The sequence below is a fragment of the Monoraphidium neglectum genome (assembly GCF_000611645.1).
Source record: "Monoraphidium neglectum strain SAG 48.87 unplaced genomic scaffold scaffold00587, whole genome shotgun sequence".
In the NCBI taxonomy this organism is placed as follows: domain Eukaryota; kingdom Viridiplantae; phylum Chlorophyta; class Chlorophyceae; order Sphaeropleales; family Selenastraceae; genus Monoraphidium; species Monoraphidium neglectum.
This window is the reverse complement of record NW_014013041.1, coordinates 3,433-24,409: the sequence shown is the minus strand read 5'-3', so window position 1 is coordinate 24,409 and position 20,977 is coordinate 3,433. Positions and strand designations below refer to the sequence as shown.

At 64.7% G+C, this 20,977-nt stretch overlaps 6 protein-coding genes across 6 annotated transcripts; 2 read left to right on the top strand and 4 right to left on the bottom strand.

The window, feature by feature from the left end:
- Positions 1 to 68: 68 nt before the first annotated feature.
- MNEG_4285 (hypothetical protein) lies at positions 69 to 988 on the top strand (the record flags this gene model as incomplete). The annotated part of the gene is made up of 2 exons (XM_014047245.1): positions 69 to 174; positions 411 to 988. 2 exons carry the CDS (start codon positions 69 to 71, stop codon positions 986 to 988), a joined length of 684 nt encoding a protein of 227 aa, XP_013902699.1.
- A 1,278-nt stretch (positions 989 to 2,266) lies between these two features.
- MNEG_4284 (hypothetical protein) lies at positions 2,267 to 6,875 on the bottom strand (the record flags this gene model as incomplete). The annotated part of the gene is made up of 14 exons (XM_014047244.1): positions 2,267 to 2,485; positions 2,668 to 2,707; positions 2,897 to 2,989; positions 3,324 to 3,457; positions 3,700 to 3,739; positions 3,993 to 4,042; positions 4,182 to 4,224; positions 4,482 to 4,577; positions 4,810 to 4,918; positions 5,193 to 5,271; positions 5,975 to 6,040; positions 6,163 to 6,312; positions 6,532 to 6,605; positions 6,791 to 6,875. 14 exons carry the CDS (start codon positions 6,873 to 6,875, stop codon positions 2,267 to 2,269), a joined length of 1,278 nt encoding a protein of 425 aa, XP_013902698.1.
- A 518-nt stretch (positions 6,876 to 7,393) lies between these two features.
- Positions 7,394 to 7,956, bottom strand: MNEG_4283 (hypothetical protein; the record flags this gene model as incomplete). Its single annotated transcript, XM_014047243.1, has 2 exons — positions 7,394 to 7,738; positions 7,894 to 7,956. The coding sequence occupies 2 exons, from the start codon at positions 7,954 to 7,956 to the stop codon at positions 7,394 to 7,396; spliced, it is 408 nt and encodes a 135-aa protein (XP_013902697.1).
- A 1,071-nt stretch (positions 7,957 to 9,027) lies between these two features.
- Positions 9,028 to 12,444, top strand: MNEG_4282 (putative Tetratricopeptide repeat protein 8; the record flags this gene model as incomplete). The annotated part of the gene is made up of 9 exons (XM_014047242.1): positions 9,028 to 9,132; positions 9,320 to 9,519; positions 9,787 to 9,894; positions 10,177 to 10,252; positions 10,427 to 10,732; positions 10,878 to 11,063; positions 11,269 to 11,529; positions 11,855 to 11,953; positions 12,244 to 12,444. The coding sequence occupies 9 exons, from the start codon at positions 9,028 to 9,030 to the stop codon at positions 12,442 to 12,444; spliced, it is 1,542 nt and encodes a 513-aa protein (XP_013902696.1).
- A 1,058-nt stretch (positions 12,445 to 13,502) lies between these two features.
- On the bottom strand, positions 13,503 to 17,952 carry MNEG_4281 (hypothetical protein; the record flags this gene model as incomplete). The annotated part of the gene is made up of 9 exons (XM_014047241.1): positions 13,503 to 13,886; positions 14,234 to 14,437; positions 14,825 to 14,989; positions 15,485 to 15,684; positions 16,005 to 16,038; positions 16,514 to 16,930; positions 17,166 to 17,390; positions 17,661 to 17,689; positions 17,913 to 17,952. 9 exons carry the CDS (start codon positions 17,950 to 17,952, stop codon positions 13,503 to 13,505), a joined length of 1,698 nt encoding a protein of 565 aa, XP_013902695.1.
- Positions 17,953 to 19,055: 1,103 nt separating this feature from the next.
- On the bottom strand, positions 19,056 to 20,348 carry MNEG_4280 (hypothetical protein; the record flags this gene model as incomplete). Its single annotated transcript, XM_014047240.1, has 1 exon — positions 19,056 to 20,348. The coding sequence occupies one exon, from the start codon at positions 20,346 to 20,348 to the stop codon at positions 19,056 to 19,058; it is 1,293 nt and encodes a 430-aa protein (XP_013902694.1).
- Between the last annotated feature and the right edge of the window lie 629 nt (positions 20,349 to 20,977).

Below are 20,977 nucleotides of genomic sequence, written 5' to 3'. Positions count from 1 at the left end.
CAACCAAGGAGATTTCTGTTTACCCCCCCCCCCCCCCAGAGGACAAGCAGCCCTTTGGGCTGAAGCGCATGGATTGGAGCCAAATCAAGGATCTCGAGTGCACCACCGACCGCTGGGCCGCGCCAGTGGAGACCGACGACCCGCTGATGGCGCGTGTGCGGCCGCTGCTGGCAGGTGTGCCCCCAGGGCACCAAGTCTGGCTGCTTGGCAGCTGGGGGGCCTTGCTGGGCGGGACTCTGGAGGAGGGCACGTTGTTCAGGCGATGCTGCTGAATCGGAGGGCGGGCCGTGGCCGCCTCCTTGTAGCTTGGCTAGGCCCTTCGCTCACACTTTCCGACAAACGCGCCTCCCACCCTCCTGCTCTACTGCCTGTTTGAAAACCCCCTCAACCCCTTCCAATCAAACCCCCAGGCACCCAGCTTGAGGAAGAGGCCCTGCGCTGCGCCTACTCCGCCAACGAAGACGGCTGGTCCGCCGCCGCCTTCCACGAGCGCGTCGACGGCTACGGCGCCGCCCTTGTCGTCGCCCGCACCCAAGGCGGCGCGGTCGTCGGCGGCTACAACCCCCTCGGCTTCGACGGCTACGGCCCCAAGGCCACCCTCGGCGCCTTCCTGTTCACGTGGCCCGACGGGGACCTGTCGCGGCTGCCTTTCAAACTCCCGAAGATCTCGAGCGATCAGATGGCGGTCGTCGACGGCCTCGACAACGGGATCCAGTTTGGGCCGGGAGATCTGAAGATCCTGCTGCAGCGCGGCGCGCCGAAACAGGCCAAGTGCAAGCTGATCGACTACCAGCGCCTGCCAGGGGCCGTCAAGAACCTGTTCAACCGCGCGGCGGGGGAGGGGCAGACCACGGAGTTGGTGGAGCTGAGGGTGTTTGTGAGGAAGGGGGGCAAGCTCAAGTACGAGCTAGATGGGCTGAGGTGGAAGAGCAGCTTGTCGGACGACGGCAGCGGGGAGGGGCCCCCGCCTGGGGTATTCTCCATGTGACCCCGTGTGCATTGGCATGATATTCACCTGAGGTGGCTATCAGGGGCGCGGCAAGGTTGTCCAGGGTGCTGGGCCCTGGGCTGCATCTCAGTTTGTCAAAGTGCCTATCATGGAACCTTGACAGTCAGCCTCATTTTTGCAAGTTCCCGTTGATGTACCACGGGGTGTGTTTCGTGGGTTTCTGTTGCGATAGCTCCTGGTGTGATGCAGCCAAGATTACAACAGCTACTGGTGTTCAAACCGTTTTGCGCACATGCCGACACATAGCACGAGGGCGAGCCTTGTGTTGCTGGACCCCATGACCATTACGCCTGAGTCACAACTTGGACTGCCCCGATGCGTCGCAAACAACCCATATGCTGAAACATCAATTGTGCTTTAGCTTGCAAATTTTCTTGCCACGGCCTGAGACCCGCGGCCGCTGGCTGAGGTGTCACGCACTGATGGTGACAACGCTGTGAGCTGATTACGTTATTCTGCTGTCGCGCAGCCGAGAGGGGGACCGATTCTGGGGTTACACACAGATTGTCTTGCTCTGAACGGATGGAGATGAATTGACAAATAGGACCCAAAAATTGCTAAAAGCCGCCTGTCACAAAAAGCAAGTGAATTGGGGGCCAGCGCAAAACCCCAAACAGCCACAATCACCATGCAGATGTGTCCAGCCACGGGTCAGAGTGACGCGCATGCGCTGCACGCGAGGACAATTCTTAGGCGATAGGGAGAATAATACACCACACCACACACCAAGCAATTGCTTCAGGGTGTGCAGTCGCTGCTGTGTTGCAGCGTTGGGCAGGTTGGTGGACGCAGCGCTTTGCCATGCAAGGAGTAGGAGCGCCTGGTGAGGCTGCTTGAGGGAGCTGTTCACGTCCAGCGCTTTCCCGGTGGTTCGGTCCATGTCCATGCATGCAGGTTAGTGGTCCTCTGAGCTGGGCCCGTGCGTGGCCCCTCTGTGACCCCAAAATGAGGCGACCTGGAGCCCTCCCACGAGCCGCGGCGCGTGCACGCAACCTCCAAAATTGGTACGCTACGTGGCCAAAACGAGTGCTTGGGACAGCAAATTGTTTGCCAGGAATGCATCAACTTTGCATTGTCCTGGCCTGAAAACAATCGCCAATGTCAGCTGGTTGAATCCAAAAGATCATAGGCCCACCAAACTGCCAGGACAGGCCAGTTGCAGGGCGCCTGTGGCACACCTGCAAATCACACCAACATCCCCGGCAGTCACAGGGCGAAGCGCTTGTCCGCGCGCTCGCTCGGGGCAGGTCTCCTGCATCACTCCCTGCCTCCTGCGCTCTTCTCCCACACACAAAAGTCCTTCCCGCTCGCCGCCACGACCCAGCCCTGGTCCTTGCTGGGCTGGAGGGGGCCCAGCTCCATTCGCGGCCCCAGCTTCACGGCCACGCGCGCGTCGACGACCGCGAAATATAGGTCGTGGTGGGCCGCCTTGATCTCGAGCTTGCTGTCGCTGAGGACGTTGTTGCGCTTGCGCAGCTGAGGGGGGCGCGGGTTGGGGAGTGGGAGGGGGCTCATGCGCTTGATCGTGGGAGATTGGATAAGCTTGATTACAGCAACGTGCTGGCCGGGTATCAGAGATTGCCGCCTTGGCGGCGGGGTCGCAGAAGCGACGCTCCGCCCCACATATCAGTGCGCCCCACATATCAGTCATCAGTCACCTGCACCAGCTTGTCAATGGTCTCTCGCAGTTCGTGGCCCCTGCGTCGGGTGTGAATTGGATGGACGAAGCTTCGGCGGCGTCTTGCCAGCAGCAAAGTGAACAGCTCCCAGAGCACACCGTGCTGAAACTCAAAACGCATGCTGTGAGGGCAGATGCCTACTGCTCAAGATGCATATCCTGCTCCCCTGTTGCCCCCTACCCATTGCAACCAAAATTTGCGCCCCCACCAGTCGAAGTAGTGCTCCCAGAAAACGCAGGGCATGCCAGGGTGCGTCAGCACATGCGCGTAGCCCGCCCCCATTAGGTGGCCGGGGAAGGGCCTGCGGTATAGAAAGATAGGTGGCAGAGGTTTGTCGGCGGGCACGCTGAGCAGCTGCGAGACTGCAAACCGCTCAGTTGGGAAGGCTGGAGCCATCCGGGCATGATACCAGATGAAACGCGCCGATCCCTTGCGGCACGCTGACCTTCAGCGACGCAAAGCGCTCGAGGCAGGAGGCTGCCACCGTGCTGAAACATTGTCGTATGGTTGCCCCTGGTGCCTTCCATTCCAATGTCAACCAAGATGGACCGACGATGCACAAAGACACACATACACCCACTACCACGGTACAGTATGACAAGTGCGCAAGGAGCCTGCGCCCCCGTCTCCCTCACCAGTGCTGCTGCGAGCTGCCGGTGTCGTGGTTGTCAGTGAACGTCACAGCCTGCTCGGGCCACCAGCCCAACAGCCCCGGCGCCTTGCCCTGGCCGTCCCTCAGCCGCCAGTACTGCGTCTTGCCCACCGCCTCCTGCCAGAATGAATTTGCACGGCAGGCAGGGTAATCGACAGGGGCTGCAAGTGGGTGGTGCCGCAGAGGACAAGCTTGCATTATGACCTTCGCGCGATTTCGACGGCTGGAGGTCCTGGTAGCATCCTTGCCCACAGCATGCAGTTACATGCCTCACTGAGAGTGCCAGCACCGGCTGCAGCTGCAAAGCAAGCAAAGCCTTGAAGGGCTAAATGGGTGCAGCGCCGCGAAGCAGGGCGCACCTGCAGGATGCCCTTTGTGGGAAAGTCAAACGCGGCAGAGCTGCGGTTGAAGGTTGTGGGTAATGTTATGGCTGTGAGGTGGGATTTTCACAAGCTGACAAAACAAGCATAGGATGTTCAGACAGCACTACAAGCAGGGGCGGCCCAGGTTCCTGTAGAGAAATTAGTAGCAAGGTCAGCAATAAACGCACAGCAGGTATGACAGCTCTCAGCTCCAACAAACGCGGCGGTACAATACGGTCTAATGTGAGGCTACGTCGCGGCGAGCCAAACCGACTGGATCTAACAGTCACCTCATTTTGTTGGCGTCAATCCAGTTGCAGAGGGCCTGGCGCGCGCCGTCCTGGGAAGGGAGAAGCAGCAGGAGGCTCACGAGTCAAGGGACAAGTGAAATAGAGGGATCAGCAAAGGCCCATGCTGCTGCTGGGCTCAAAACTGTATATACAGGCATGCGGACCTGACTGGCTCAATTGAGAGCCCACCTGGTTTACTGCGAGCTCGCTGCCGTTCCAGGACATGTCTACCCTGAAAGCATGGAGTGGCAAATCCGGCCAGGTACGTGACACGATCTTCGAGGGTGCGTACAGTCGGCTGATTGTACCACTACAGATAGACCTCAGGGTTCAGGCCCAGATCCCGTTTGGCTGGTAGGCATGTGACCAAGCGGCAGGCCTGCAGGCATGCTTCTGCCTCGAGAAGTCAGCTCCAGGCCACACTCGTGGGCAAGGCAGCACGACCCGACTCCAAGGTTGTCCAGGCAATCGGCTTCGACTAACACCCACCAGTACTCCCCCACGTTGAGGGCGTCCCTGCCGACCGTCTTTGAGATGTACTCGTCCACAAACTCTGCGCCATAGCCCTTGACAAAGTCCAGGCGCCTGCGCAGTGAGGGGTCGGATTGCTGGTTGGTTTGAAGGGCGCGAAGGTCCTGGAATGAAGCTGTGGATCAAGGCTACGACAGACGCTAGATGCTGCCGCATGGGGCTTGAGAAGGCAATGACTGTGTATACAGCAGGGGTCAATGCAAAGCGCGAGCAGGTGTCGGGCGGCGTGCAGGTGGATGGGCGGTGACGGAGCGGCGAGGTGCCCGGCACAGGCCAAGCGCCTCACCAGCCTCCAAACCCAACATGGTCCTGGAGCCAGGCCAGCCACTCTGTCAGGGCCTTGCGTAGCGCGGGGTTGGCGTGGTCCAGGTCGGGGGCCGCCGCATAATCGGCGCCTGCATGTTGAGCGTGCGGCCGGCACGGGGCCGCAGACATGTGTCAGCGAGGCGCGATTGCATGGGCGAGTGTACGTGCCAATGTCCCCAAAGGGGTTTTCATACGCTTGGATTGTGCGTACTGTATATGCATGGGTCGCTACGAGACTAACTCTTCGCCACTTCAGCTTCTACGTGCCATTGTCCGGCTCACAGGGCAGGCCTTGAGTTGCAGTAGCCAGGACTGGCTCGCAAGCTCAGGGCCATGCGCGAATGTGCCCAAACAACACCTCACCCGTATCTGCGTTGCCCGAGCCCCTGAACGTGGGGTCGTTGCTGGTGATCGCCCAGCTGCCCCAGTCGATGCGCTCCCCCTGCAGCAAGGACGGCATGTGGGGATGTTGCGTGGCGTCGGTGTGTACGAGACGGAAGGGGATGGGGCAGACTGATTGCCCACGGGCGGGGGGGGGGAGCCGTTGCTGTGAGGCCGTTGCAAGTTGGGCAGGTGTCAGAGACAAACAAAGGAGAGAGGGGTTGAACGGGGCAACCGTGGTCACTGGGCCCCACGCGCCTTGTGGTCGACATCGTCCCTGTACTTGTTCCATACGCCGTCGCGTTGCTCGTCGGCGCATCTGAGAGTGGGTCGAGCAGTGGCAGGGAGCCGTTCAAGGCAAAGTGCGTGCCGGCACAGCGCGACAATGAGGGTAAGACCCTGGCATGGCAGCGCCTCCACCCCCCTCCGATTTGCCATGAAGATAGCGTAGGGTGAGGGTTTCAACACACACGCACACACATTCACACGCGTGCTCACACGCACGACACACACACACACACACACACACATATACAAAACACACACAAAAAGGCACACACAAGTTTGCGTGTACGCGCCTGTGGTTGATGACAATGTCTGCAATTGACACGATGCCGGCCTGCTTGGCTGTTGACACCAGGTCCTGAGGGTCGTAAAATAAACATATGCGGGAGCATCATAAGCGTTTCAGAATGATTGTTGATGGGGGCTTCTGTGCAAAGGCGGGTGCGGCAGATCACGGGCGCTCCGCCGCGCCCTCTCACCCGCAGGTCGTCCTTGTTGCCGTACTTTGAAGCGTCAAGGTTGTAAAGCTGACCTGGCATGTACCCCTAAGAAGCAGGCGTTGTGGGGTGCAGGCTTGTGTTTTGAGGGGAGTTGAAGTGGGGAGGGACAATCACGTGACACGGGATTGCGGGGATGGAGGGAAGGGCAGGGCGGCGCAGGTGCTGACAGTTGGATGAGGGCGGCCTGGCTGCTGTTGCTGCTGAGCACGGGCCGCCGCGGGGCCGGCTTGCATGGCCGCCAGGCGCGGCGGGGCGGGCACCTGGGGTGAGACGGACTGGCTCGGGGGCGGCAGCCAGAGGTGGGTGCAGCCCGCTTTCTGCAAGGCAGTTGGGCGGGGCAGGGTGTTGATGCGTGAATGCCGATCTGAAAAGCTGCAAAGAGTGCATGCTTCGGGACAGCCCACAGGCGGCTGCCGCGCAACCAGATCCCAGAAGTGGCAACAGGAACGCCAGCAATTGTGGCTGCGCCGCCCGCATTGCTGATCCCGGGTGATCCGCACTGGGGCTTGCGCGCTGAGTCAGCGCATGCGGCACACCTTCAGGTCCGGCACCCGTGCCTTGACGTGGCGCCACCAGCCCTCCTCATGCTTGTGGCTCTCCCAGCCAAAGCCTGGTATTCGTGAGAGTTGCGGCCCAGGGCCGTGCGTGTTGCCTCATCACCATGGCACCAAGCGGCGGGACAGGCAGCGCTGGTAGTGCGGCAAGATTCCCGCCGGGTGCGCCGCTGCCACTCAGCAGCCGCAGCGGCAGCCCCAGCAGCGCGGCCGATTGCGGGTGAGCGGGCCGTCCCCCCACCCTGAAACAGAACAGCCTCCTTGCGGGCTGCCGCCTTGGCGACGCCTTGGCTGCCAAGCGAGGGGAGCACGCTGAGCGGCGACATGTTGCTCTGGTGCCCGCGCAGTGCCGGTAAGCACCGAGTGCTGCTCCAGGCGCGGCAGCTGAACCAAATGGCTCGTAAAGTCTTTCTGACTGTCAGACGTGCGGGGTCAGCGGCAAGCGTGCTGGTCTTGCGGGTCGTCCGGATCTGCACCACCCTCCGAGCACGGCTCTGACCACTCCGACGAGGCAGTGAAATGTCTCTGATACATGAGGTACGCTTGGTGCAGCCGTGGTGCAGGGCCTCTTGACCCAACATTGTCACTGCTGCAGGTCACTCTGCTGCCATGCGTGCGCACCTCACGATTCCTCAGGGCGGCCGGCGGACACCCACAGCCAAAGCACAAGAGACGTCGCCCTGATGACTTGCTCACATGACATGCACCCAGTCTGCCGCTGGCGCCTGCGTTTACCCTGTTTACACATTGGTGACGACAGCAAATGTTGGCCGCAAACCAAAGGTGTGTTGACACCATTATATTCGCACACGGGCAACCACGGCAACAGGACGGGTTTATATGTCTACTCCTGCAAGGCCATCCGCGCGCCGCCGCCCGGGCTGTACAGCTCAAGCCGCCCCCGCCCGCCCGATTCCAGGAATACACTCGCCAGTTTCCTCCCACGCCCGTTGCCCGGCGCGAACACCCCCGCCGCGTCGGCGCGCACGACCAGGGGCTCGTGGGCGTCCAGGTATTGGGAGATGCCGCCAGTGACCAGGGTGTCGTGCCACGCGTCCAGGTTGCGGCCAAACCAGCGCGGCAGCTTGCAGCCGGCGGCCAGGGCGTCCCACAAGTCGCCCTCGGTCAGCGCAGTGCCGCGCAGGTTGAGCAGCAGCTCGCCGCGCGGCCCGTCGTGCGGCGCTGCGGCCTGCTGTTGGGGATGTGGTGTGGTGTGGTGTGGAGGTGGAGGAGGGGGTGGGGCCTGGGGGACACTAGTGACCCAGCGAGCTCTGCGCGGCCGCGGCAAGCTCGTTGTAGCACTGCCTGCATCTCACTCACAGTCCGAGGGTATGGACCACCCACCTCGGCTGCTGGGGGGTCTTGCGAGTGACCTGCCTTGGTCCGTTTCGCCTTCGGCTGGGGCATGCGGGCAGCTTCTTGGCCACTGCTGCGCGGAAGCTAGCTGGCCGGCAGAGCGGGGTGTGAAGAGTGAGGGCGAGCTGGTGCGGTACGCTGACGCGTCATCGCGAGTAGCATAAGGATTGCAGTCGACATCCTGCACGGCGAGGCAGAATGGTGTGCGACCATCTGCCCGTGGCTGTGCGGGTGGGGGCGGCGGGAGGGGGCAGCGCACCTAAAGGAGCCGTGACCGAAAACCAGAGCCTCGCGAGGTAGTTCACAATATTATGTTACGGTTGATGCTTGCGCTGTAGCGGGCGCAGCGAGTTGTATTGGTTGCTCATGGTACTGGCGCAGGATGTGTCAAGCTTCTACGTGTGATAGGCTACTCGAATTTCTATGCATTGATATAAGAGTCCTCAAACCTCTTGCACTGAAGTACCGGTACTCAGATCGAAATTCAAAGCACAGCTTCGTGACCCCCTCGCGGCATCGAAGCTTGCTCGCCATGTGTCCGGTACTGGCATGTGAAGGATAACAGAGCTGTGTACATACAGCCTGATCAAGGGCTTAAAAGGCCGATTGCACGCCTCGACACAGCATCAGGGCGGCGATGGGGGCGGTGGGTGCTGCAGCAGCGGGGCTCAATCCCATCTGGCTCGCCCAGTCCAAGCTGAGGCGGCGCCGTTTTGACGAGTGCATCGAGATCTGCAGCGACGTGTTGCAGGCAAACCCTTATGATCAGGTGCGGCGCCGGTCAACAGCTGCCATGCCAGGCGGTGACACGACTGAGGCGCCAGCGACCTGGTAAACATGGGTTGTGCATGAATTTTCGTCACATCCTTCATTTCCCTTGTATTGCACTGTTGACAGGCTGCCTGGTACCTCAAATGCCGTGCGCTCACCCTGAAAAACTGGATAGACGACACCGAAATAGAGGAAGAGGTGCGCCCGCAGAGAAGCTGCACCCACAGCAATCGGCGGTTTCTCTCCGAACGGGCGGCAGGCCTGCCCTAGCCGGCAGGCGGCGGCGGATGACGCAACCTTGGGATAGATGTCTCCAAGGTCTGATTACCCAAGGCGCAACATGGCGGCCCCATGCGCGTGCAGGGCGTCGCAGACCTGTTGTTGGACGAGAACAATGTGGCTCAGGTGGCGCGCCCGGGGACGTCCCTCGCGCGCCCGGCGACCGGCGCGGCGGCGGTGAGGCGGCCGCGTGCGGGCAGCCTTTAGGCATGGGGGCTATGGTAGGGGGATGCAACAACGAGCTTGTTTACGTGCGCTGCGCCATGGTGATGCCCTCACACAATGACTTCCTTGAAATTGCAAGACAAAATGCCAGCGCTCACATGAATGCATGCGCTGTCCTTCTGCCACCTGCTGACCGCAGAGCGGCAGCTCCAGCCCAGCCGTGCGCCCCATGAGCACCGCCGGCCGGCCCCTCACGGGTTTCGCCCGCCCCGGCACCGGCGCAGCGCGGCCCGGCACCACCAGCGGCGGCCGCGGCCCCGGGACGGCGGCGGGCGCGGTGCAGGCGGCGATGCGGGGCGCCAAGCCGGGGACTGCGCGGCCCGTCACGACCTCTGGCAGGTCTGGGGAGCGAATCGGGCGTTGAACCGCAGATGTGGGTGCCACGCACCTTACGCCTGGGTACTGGATAGGATTGTTACACGCCCCGCGGTCGCCGCCTCTGGAGCTATCCAGGGCCATGGGCGCGCTGCGACCAACCAGGGGCAGGAGGGGCCACGGCCGGGCCCACCATCCGCCAGCTGCTGCTCAGGATGGCCCAACCAAGCACCGAAGCGCACGTGCCTGGGCGTCTGGGACACCCCGCCCCTGCATCTCTGCCCGCTGCAGGTTTGTGCGGCTGGGGACAGCCTCGCTGGCGGCGGAGCCTGGGGGGCCGTTCATCAATGCGGAGCGCCTTGACCTGCGGAAGTACGCTGCGCGCCCCAACCTGGCCAGGTGGGGTGCATGTGCAGGGCTTCAGTGGATGTGCAGTACATTGCAGTGGATGCGCAGGGCTTGGCGCCGTTGCTTTTCTTTTGGGGAAAGGGAGGGCTGCGTGGATTGTTGTGGTGGAGCAGAGTGCTGCCGCTGGTGGCTGGAGGAATCTGGGCGCCATCAGGTGCATGGTCGCAAATGCGCATGCATGTGAGCGGGCAAATACGCGCGCATGTGTACACACACACACACACACACACATACACAAACACATACATACATGCACGCGCACCTGACCCCCAGGGTGCTGTGTGACTACATCGTGTATGTGGACCACAACATGCGCAAGGCCCTGGAGCTCGCAGCAGCGGCGACACAGGTGCACGTCTGCCTTACCCGCAGCCTCCCGCCGCAAGCCGTTGTCGTACCATTGCAGCGGCGCCGCCGGCGCTCATATCCTGCTTGAGCCAGCGGCAGTGATGGACTGTGCGGACCGCGAGCCGGGCCGCAGCTGGCTGTCGAACCCGCCTTTGCTTTGCTTCGCACGCCGCAGGCCTGCGGATACGAGGACTGGTGGTGGAAGGCGCGGCTGGGCAAGGCGTATTACCAGCTCGGCCTGCTGAGGGACGCGGAGCAGCAGCTCGCCAGCTCGCTGCGCAACCAGGCGCGTGCGCGCGGGAGGCGGCCCCGCTTGGGCGCCCCGTCCGCGATCTTGTTCGTTGGGCCGGATGCGCGAGGATCGGGTGTCGCGGGCGAGGGGCGGATGACGGACTATGCGGAGGGGGAGGGGGGATGTGCGGCGGCTGCCGGCGCTGCCTCGGCAAGTTCTCGATGCCGCACCGACCCGGCAGCAGCGGCTGTCAGCCAAACCAGGACCGCTGGTCCCACAAATCCAACCCCACAGCATCCCCAGCAATCCTGTCTTCGTTTGAGAAGGTCTTTATTCACCATGCTGATCAAAGTATAACATCAAAGAACCTGGTTAAAACCTCACCTCGCCTCAGGAGATGGTGGCCACGGTGATGGAGCTGGCCAAGGTGCACCTGCGCCTCGACCAGCCCGGCGCCGCGCTGTCGCTCTATGGCGACGCCGCGCCGCGGCAGCCGTGGGAGCCAGGGCTGCTGCTGGGCGCGGCGCGCGTGCACGACGCGATGGGGCAGGGGGAGGAGGCGCTGAGGCTGTACCAACAGGTGGGGGGCCGGCAGAGCCTGATGCTGCTGAAGAAAAGTGTGTCAAGCATCTTGCCGAGTGAGTCAAACGTGACGCCGGGTGACCCAAATCCAGGGACGAGCGGAGTTGAGGACCGGGCCTGACATGCCAACGGGTTTGTCGCCGCATGAGCCTGGCACCCCCCCCAAGGGCGCCGCTCGCCATACCACCCCCCGAAACCCCAAGGTCCTCTCCCTGGACGCCTCCAGCGTGGAGGCCATCGCCTGCCTCGCCTCCCACCACTTCTACAGCGGACAGCCAGAGGTCGCCCTGCGCTACTTCCGGCGCCTCCTGCAGATGGGCGTCTCGGGGGCGGAGCTCTGGTGCAACACGGGGCTGGCCTGCTTCTATGCCGGGCAGATCGACATGGCGCTGCCCTGCTTCGAGAGGGCGCTCGCGGCGGCGGACGATGGGGCGGCGCCAGATGTGTGGTACAACCTCTCCCAGGTGCGTGGTGGGGTTGGGGGTTGGGGAGTAGGGGTGGGGGCATGAAGTGTGAGGTTGCGATGAGGTTGAGAGGGTGGTGTAGGGTGGTGTGTGATCGTGGTGACAAGCGCAGCGCCACATGTCTGGGTGTCAATGAGGTCTTGCAGGTGACATGAGCCCTGCTTTGGGCACATGAGGGGCAGCAGGCGCCCATGCTTGATCTGAGGGGTGTCCTTTTCTGCACCACCTGCATGCATGGGGCCAACAACCCCCCCTTGGCGACAACCAGCAACACCCCTGGTTCTGGACCCCCCTCACACACAAGTACACACCCATACCCCATCAGGTAGCGATCGGCATCGGCGACGCGTCGTGGGCGCAGCAGTGCCTGCGGCTGGCGGTCAGCCTGGAGCCCGGCCACGCTGAGGCCTGGAACAACCTGGCGGTACTAGAGATGCGGCGCGGCGGCGACGACCAGGCGAGTGCTTCGGCCACGGCGGCGCGGAGGGGGGGAGGGTTGGCCGGAGGGTTGGGCGGCCCAGGCGGCGGGGTTGGGCGGGTGTGGTATCCCTCGGGCCTGGGCCATGGACCAAATGTCAGGGTCGGAGCAGTGCGGCGACCCTTTTCAACTGGTGCCGCTGGGGACCACCTCTGGGCGAACCAGCGCCCGCGCGCCCGCCCGCCCGACCGCCTGTCGACTCTTGCGCCGCGCCTGCCACGCTCCGTGCCCCGCAGGCACGCTCTCTGCTGCGCACCGGCTGCGCGCGGGGGCCGCACGTCTTCGAGGCGCACTACAACGCGGCGCTGCTGGCGTGGCGGCGCGGGGACTACCAGGATGCGTGGGAGCGCGTTGGCGCGGCGCTGGCCGCGTTCCCGGGCCACACTGAGAGCCAGGAGCTGCGGCGGCTGCTGAGGGCTGAGCTGATGGCCCTGTAATCAGCAAAAATGCTAGATTTTGGAGTTGTACCTTTCGGGTAGAACAGATTAGGCAAGACAGAGCTGTCCCTTTTAAAAATGGCGGCTGTGCCCACCGCCGCCTGAGCAGTGGGCACAGCCGCCATGGTGAGCTCGTACCTTCCTCAGTATCAGCCGCCCTGCAGGCTGCTGCACCCAGCGGCCGTGCAGCGATTGGCGTTTCATGACGGGCCATGGAAGTGTCGTATTACAGACGGCATTGATTGTGTGGCTGATATTGCACAGTATTACGCGGGCCGCCGCCAGCAGAGGAAGCCCAGGAATCACATGGAAGGCGAGAAGCCCTGGACTGTCCAGGGCAGCGTTGCGCGTTGCTCAGCGCACGCGCGTTTGCAAAAAATGACATCAGCGTTCACAGAGCGCACACGTTGAAGGTGGAAGGGCACCGGCACACTGAAGATGCCGTGTCCCATCAGTGACGATGCAGCAGCTGCGGTCGGCGCGTGTCGTGGCGTCTGCAGGGTGTGTGCTGGCAACGGCACGGGGCTCGGCGCAGCCGCCCCCCCGCACGCGTCTCAGTGCAAGGCGGCTGGCAGCTGTTTTGGGCAGCTGGCCGCTTTTGGCCTGCTCGCACATCGAGCGCGGCACAGGCTGCGGCTCTCACTCCTTGCAGCGCATGCATGTGCGCCAGCTGCCATGCCTTGACCAGTAAGTGCAGGCGCACAGGCCCGCTCTGCTGCAAGTGGGGGCATGCAGGCCTGCTGCCTGCTGGGGTGGGAATGCACTGGACCCTGCCCGCAGCCAGGAGCAGCAGGCAGCCCGTGCCAATGCTTATAGAGCCGTGCATGCAGCCTGCCTGCCGCGGTTGCCGGGCGGCGCGATTGGCGTTGCAACGCCCGCCGTGTGCCCCGTCCTCGTGCACCTGAGGCCCAGCTGCCGAGCCTATCCGCCGCCTGCGGCTCTGTCCCTACAGATGATGCTGCATCTCATGCTCTGCACGATGACTATATGCAGTGTGGCATGTCGTGATGACGTCATCATGACGTCACCTCGGGAGCACGCCCGCGACGACGTCACCATCACAACAAGGCCGCCAGCACGCACAGCGCCGCCGCCGCCAGCGCGCCCGCCCCCGCCGGCGCGGCGCGCGCCGCCGCCGCGCTCTTGCCAGGCGCCGGCGCCGTCGCGTTGGTCCCGTTAGTCGCGTTGAGCGGCGCGGTCACGTTGGCCGCCGCGAGGGCCGCCAGGTCAGCCTGCTGCTTGGCCTGCTTGGCCGCCAGCTCCTCGGGCGTGAGCTCGACGGCCGAGAGATCTGTTGCGTCGAGGTCGGTCGCGTTGGCGCTCTTCTTGCCCGTCTTCGAGAGGGTGGGGGCGTTGGGGTCCGGGAACTCGAACTCGTCGGCGGAGTTGGCCTGCTCTGTGGTGTAGCCGTCGATGAACCTCATGCCCATGCGGGCGGAGCCCTGTGGAACGTCACAGAGGTGGGGTTTCCAGCGGAAGCAGAGTTTGGTGAGCCAAGCGGCAGCTAAGCTCAGGCGCAGCGTCGACCCCTTTGGTTGTGGCCAGGGCCGGGCACATTGGCCACCCGTGTCTACGCAGCCCGGCCGCTGCCCGCAACCCTTGGTAGCCCCGCCGCGCCCCCGCCGCGCAGCACCGCGCCGCTCAGACGCCCGCGGCTCCTCCGAGCCACCGCCGGCGCCGCCGCCCGGGCCCGATCGGGCGTCTGGATGCCACCCAATCTCCACGCTGCTAGAGGCTCTCTCGCCCTCTGTCCGACCCCCCTTGCGCGCCGCGTCCTCCCCACACGCACCTGATCAAAGGTGGTGTCAAAGTAGGGCGATTTGGTAGTGCCGTACACGCTCATCGCCTCCATCTCGGTCAGCGGCTGGATGGTGGTGATCACGATCAGCTTGGGCTTCGGCTTTTCTACCTCCTCCACCACCGCGGCCGTGTCCATTATGGACGCGTCGCTCCCCTTGGCGGTGCTTTGGACCACCGCCGCGGTGTCCGCGACCTGCGGGCGCGGGAAGGCGATGGGGTAAGCGGGAGGATAAGGCGGGCAGGAGGGCGTTTTGAGACTAGCCGCCAGGGGCGGGGGGCGCGTCGGCGCCGGCTGCGAGGCGGGCGCCCTGCCGGCCGCGGGCGGCTGCGCCGGCTCCATGAGGCGGCGGCGCCTTCGCCCTCGAGCGCCTGCGCCCCCGCCGCCTGCGCGACGTCCGCAACCTGCGCCGCCCGACCCGCCAGCCGCGGCGCAGTGTGGGCCGAAAGGAGATCCCTTCCGCAGCGTCAGAGCACGCGTGCTCCGCCCTCCTCACGTCCCGCCGCGGCCCCAGGTCGGCCTCGCGGCCCTGCTCCGCCGCCCGCGTCGCGCGTGCCCGCCCCCCAATCCACCCCTACCCACCTGCTGAAGCAGCCGGCGCAGGGGCGCGAGCCGGGACTCGGGCTTGATGGCCGGGGCCACCTTTGCGGCCGCCGCGGCGGGGGCGGGCGCGGGCCCGGCCTTTGCGGCCGTCGGCGCGGTTGCTGCGGCGGCCTTGTAGAGAACGTCCACGTCTGTGATCACGACCTGGCAGGCGATGCGGGGTGGTTTTGTGTTTTTACGAGGTTGCGCAGGGCCGAGGTTGGTCGTGCTGGCACGGCGAGGCAGGGGCTCGGGCAATGTCATTGTCGGGAGCCGAACCCTGCAAAGAGCGGGCGGCGCGCTGCCGCTGCTGTGAGCGTTTACCCTACTCCTCCTGTTGCTGCTCCTGTTGCTGCTGCTGCTGCTGCTGCTGCTATTGCTCCTGCTCCTGCAACTGCTGCGCTGCAGTGCGCACCTGTCGCACCAGCACCTGCCTGGCTGCTGCTTGAACTGCGCGGCCCTGCCAGGCGGCCTCATCCCTCGGCGAGACCGCGCCGCAGCCTCACCCCCGGACTCAGCTGCCAGCAGTCAGCCCTTCTCCCGCGCGCTGCTGGCAACACGCCCCAACACTCCGCGCCCGCATCGACCGTGTGGCGCGCCCGCAAATCTCTTCCGGTCCCTCCGGCCCCGCCAGCGCCGCCGAGTCCGCCGCGTGCCCACCTTGTCAATGTTGACACTGGCCGCGACGGCCACGTTCGCGCGCCACTTGGGCACGATCGCCTTGAACTCCTCCAGGGTGTTGTTCAGCTTCACGATGATGTTCACGGCAAAGTTCCCGGGGCAGGCCAGGCGGTTCTCGGGGCAGGTGACGGACTTGGCGCCCTTGATGCCCGAAAACTTGGCCAGATTGATCAGGTTGTCTGTCGATTTGAACGTGGTGAGGGAGGGGTTGTGGGTGCACAGTCTATTGAAGTGTGGAGATGCGCGTCTGCACTTGTTGGCTCGCCGGAGCGCGTTCACAGACATGCGGGGTGCTTTGCGTCCTTGCCATGAAGGCGTGCGGACAGCACACACGTGTCAATGCTACACCTGCCGGCCGCAGCGGCCGCCTGTGGCGGGTCCTCCTCTTCATGCCGCCGCGCCGCCGCGGCTTCGCAGTGCCAATTTCAGGGCACGTTGCCCTGCCGCTGCGACAGGCGGCTGCGCGGCCGCATCGCGCATCGCTCGTTGCGCGGCTCACCGGTGGGGCACTGGATGAGCCTCGTCACGTTGACCTGCGAGGGCCGCGCGCGGCGCCGAGAGGGGACGCAAGCGCAGCGTCAGCGAACGCAGCTTCAGCACCGCCCCTCGCCGCGGCCAGCCGACGCTCTTTGGCTGTCTGGGAGAGTCTGGCGGCTGCGCGGCCCCTCTCGCCCGCGCGCCGCCGGGCTCGATACACTAATACGTGTAGCGGCTGCGTCTGTCGAGACGGTGCGCTGAGGTGCCGCACATTGCCGGAAGCGGCCCCGCCAGCCGGCCAACGCCCTGCAAGCTGCTGCGCCCCCAGCTCCCGCTGCACGTTCCTCGTGCCCCCCAGCTTTCGCTCGGCTGCTCGGCGTTACGTCGATGTGCAAAAATCGCACCTAGTCGCCGAGCGCGCCTTGCATGGCGCAGCCCCTGTGCCCGTCACACCCACAATTTGCAAACCCACAGCAGGGGTGGCTGGCCACCGCTCCCATGGGTGGCTGGACACGCCCTGTCACCACTCACCGCGATGTACAGGATGCCGCTGATGTCACACACATACGCCAGCTTTGCCTTGGTGCCCTCGGGCACCTTGATTATCGGCAGGGCCGAGGCATTGGCAGGGATCTGCTCCTTAAGCTGTGTGCGGTAAATCATCCCGGCGGGCAGCGGCGGCGGCGGCGCAGCGGGCTTGGCGGGCGTGGGCGCCGGCGCCGCGGCGGCGGCCGGCGGCACGGCTATGCCCGCGGCGGCGGCGACGGGGTCGTAGGCCGGCAGGGCGGGCGCGGCTGCGGGGGCGTAGGCGGCGGCCGGGGCGTAGGCGGCCACCGGCGCGTAGGCGGGCGCGGGGGCGTAGCCGTAGGCGGCCGCAGGGGCATAGCCGTAGGCGGCCGGCGCGGCCGCGGGGGCGTAGCCGTAAGCTGCGTCCGTGGGGGATGCCACCTGAGGGCGTGCAGAGCCCGCCACATTTCAGGGAGGGGCGGGGGGCATGGACATGACGTCAGCCACCCCCCACAGGAGCAGGGCCACGAGACGACCGCCCTGCAGCCACTCGCACTTGCACGTCTAAGTCGCCCCTTGGTGTTGGAGGTCAGGCTCACGCAGCCACGAGCAGTGGCGCCGGAGAGGGCCGCAGCCCGTGTGCCACTGCGGCATTGCTCGTGACGCTCGCGCTCACCGACACGCCGCCGACGCTGGCCGGCGCGTAGCCAGCCGCGTAGGACGCCCCAGGGAGCGGCGCCGCCAGGGTGCCCAATACGGGCACGGTGGTGGCGCTGTTGCTGACGGCGCCGACGCCGTTTAGGCTGACAGACGGCGCGCCCGACGCGACCGACCCGGCCGCGGCCGGCTCGTTGAAGACTGTGTAGGCATCTGCTTGGGCCAGGTGCCTGCCGGCTGGTACCTGTGGAAAGGAGGGACGGGAGGTCATAAGGACGGGTGGCCGGCGGTTCTTCGAGGAGCGTTGGCGGGGTCACTGATCTTGGCTCACTGCACGCACAGCCTGCAGCAGCAGGTGACCAACACATTCGCATCCAGCAGCTGGACCCTGGCAACTACAACATGCAGCCGCAACGAACGATGTCAACGTCGTGTTTATGCTCTGAATGCTGCACATTAAGAGCAAGCCGCTGTACAGGAGCCTCATCCCGCGACCAACTGTCTCAGGCCCCACCTGGGGGCCGGCAGACGCTGCTGCACCGACTGCGTGGACGCGCAGGTTAGGACATACATGGAAGTCAATAGACGCTCAGGTTCACAAATGCATTAAACACAGCTATATGACCACCATGCACGAGAGCACTGTGTCGCTGCACTGCACACAGTGACCGTCAAAAGGTGCCCCAAGTGGCCCTGGCGTGCCGTAATATAAGGCTTTAGTATGCCTGTAAAAGGATGCGCCGTGAAGTCACTGAAAAGAGCTCACCTGCAAGGAGCAACACCACCAGCGCCGCGGGCTTCGCCATGCTTATAATAATAGGAATATCAGAGCTATTTCACCGGTGAGCAACATCCAACGTTATTCTGTCAGCAGGCCAAGAGGAGCAGAAGGCACGGACGGATCACCGGGAGTGCCAACAAGTGAGGAGCCGGGGAGATTACTGCCCGTTGCTCCTCTCGCTTTTGCCTGCGGGACCAGCAACCGCTGCAAATCCGCACGAACATACAAATTTGTTCTAAATACAACCGTTGCATCCGCCCACCCGCGCAAGAGCCCACCAAGGCGCAGCAGCGCACGTTACTGCTCGCTCTGATGGTGTTACCAACCTCCGCCCAAGTCCAATAAAGTCCTGGCAACGGGCACTTTCCAAAGCGGCCGACAGCATGAGATGGCACGAGGCGTACATTTTGAAGCATCGAGCACTGTTCAGTCTGGCAAGCTCCGCCACCGGCGCTGTTCCTGTCCAAACTACCTTGTCAGCCCTGGCAGCCGCAGCACCTGCCGTCGCACGCGAGGCTGGGTGACCCGAAGCAGCCGGCCGCTTCGGGTGCTGATATCATTCATGGTGATGGTGAGCGCATACCGCAGGCCAACCAGAACCCGGCACCTGCGCACACACATCGCGCCGTTCAACTCGGCCAGCGGCTCCGCTGACGGACCAGCATGCTGCCCAGAGCCAGCAGGAGCAGCTCTGAAGCACCACCCCCCTCAAACCGCACCAGCAACCCGGTCCCTCTCCCACATACTCTCTGCTGTATAGCTTTGACGGCGACGACAGACGCAACACAAGTGTTACAAAGCAACAGCAGGTGCGATGAGACATGGTCAAAGTGCACGCAGAGAGGTGACGCCCGCTGGGCATCAGGGGGGAACACTGAGTGCTATGCAACGACCTGAGAGGGATGCAGCAACAGGAGGGTAGGGCAGCGCTTGCCGAGCACGCCTGCGTGGACGGCCCCTTGGCATAGCACAGGAGGAAGTGGGAGCAGCAGGACGAGAACGAGGAGCAAGGCGAATAAGTAATATCAAAGCTTTGACCTAATGGACAAGGGGGGGGGGCCGCAGTCACGGCGCCAGGAGCTGGAGCAAGTCACTGCCCGCCGTGCCGCCTCAGCCCGCTTCCAAGCGTCACTCGGCGACTGCGCCCCCGCTCGAAGAGGTGTAGCGCTGCCGCAGCATGCCGCCCCCGCTCCCCTCCCCGTTTGCCTGGCCGGGGCGCCGCAGGGACGCCTGCCACCGCTGCGCCGCCTGCCGCTTGAGCGCCCCCCACGTCGATGTCGCGCCCTCGCCGCCGCCGTCCGCCCACGCGCCCCCCTTGCTCGGACGCCGCCGTTGCCGTTGCTGCTGCGGAGATGACGGCGACTGCTGCTGCTGCTGTTCGTGGGGCTGCTTGTCCTGATCCGACGGCTGCGCCTCGTGCTCCATGGCGCGCCGCGCAAGCATCAGCAGGCGCAGCGCCCCGTCCTCAAGCCGATCGAGCTCGCTGCAGCACGCCGCAAACAGCACGTCAACACCCGCCCCGCCGCCGCCGGGCGCGGTCGCCTCAGCCTGCGGCGCCTGCGCGCGGTGCGGGCCGTCGGGCGTGGGCGCCGGCTGCGCGTCGTTGAGCGCGGGGGGGATGTGCGGCTGCGGCGGCGGCGACGAGGCAGCACGCTGCGGCTGCTCGACCTGCTGCGACGCAGGCCCCACACCAACAGGGGCTGGCTGCTTGGCACGCAGCTGCTTCGCCGCGGCAGCAACGGCGGCGGTGGCGCTGTTCGCGCGCTGCTGCTGCTGCTGCTGCTTGGCCGCGCCGCTGCCGCAGCTGCCCGCAGAGGAGTAGCGCCGTTCCCGCAGCTGCGCTGCGCCTGCCGCCTGCGTGGCGCCACGCACGCCGGCCCTGGCGAGCGCGCTGTGCAGGGCGTCGCTCGTGCCGGGCCGCGGCCCCAACGCGGCCGATCGGCAGCGGTGCTTGCTGTCCAGTGCCCCCGTTGATGCGCGCGGGGACACGCTGCTGCGGCCCCTGAACGAAGACGGGTACGCAAAGGACGGATCCCAGTCCGGCCGGGCACCGACCAGGCTCTCTCGACTGACCTCTTTTGCCGGCGGCGCAGACTTCGCTGAGTGCAGCGACGGCGGCCCCTGCTGCGACGGCGACGGCCCGAGGCCGCTAGGCGAGTCGGGGCTCAGCGGCCGAGCGGCTTGGGCAAAGGTGGAGACCCATTCGGGCCGCGCCTTGCCGTCCGGCACATGGATGTGGTGGTGCTGCTTTGCCGCACCGCCGTGCCTGGCGGCCTCGAGCTTTCCCGCGCCGCCGGCGCCTGTGCAGGCGGCTGGCGAGGACGCGCCTCCGCCGCTCTGCAACGGGGAGGCGTTCGCGCTATCGTCCCGCAGCCGCTTCACGTAGCCGGCCCAGTACCCGCTGTCGTGGCAGGTAGACATTTGGTTTGCTGCCGTGGCCCTGTTGCTGGCTGGCGTTGGCTGTGCTGGCTCTTCACCAGCAATCGGCGATCAGGCAATGCGCGCTGCTTTAATTGGCGCCGCAACAGCTGCAGCGGCGACCCTGCTCGTGCAGGACACCACCAGCACAGTGATGTACGCCAAAAGCTGCCCTATGTATTAGGTGCTCCACATTTGGTCCACGTACGCTTCACAAGGCCCACCGGCGGTTGATCGGACTGGCCCGCGCCCCGCAGGGCTTTGGCACCGGAATCGAGAACGAATACTATCGAGGGCCTCTATCCTTTATCATGTATGATGCATCTGAGTCAGAGCGATGCGATCCGCCTGACGGTGTTGGCACGGTCTGCAGGTGACTCGGATACAGGTTGCAAGACTTGTATGAATGAAGATCGGCCGTTGCATCAACATCTTGAAGTGGGCAGTCAACACGATGCATCCTTTTGGCTGGTGCCCCACCAGCGAACTCATTCAGCACACAAGTGCTGACCACATCGCGCGGCAGTGCCGCACCCCTCACCAACAGCATCTAAACGTGCATTTCTGGTTCCCTGAAACACGATCGCCAGCCCCGCAGACCTCAAGCTTCTGCTCATGCTTTCCTGTCCACC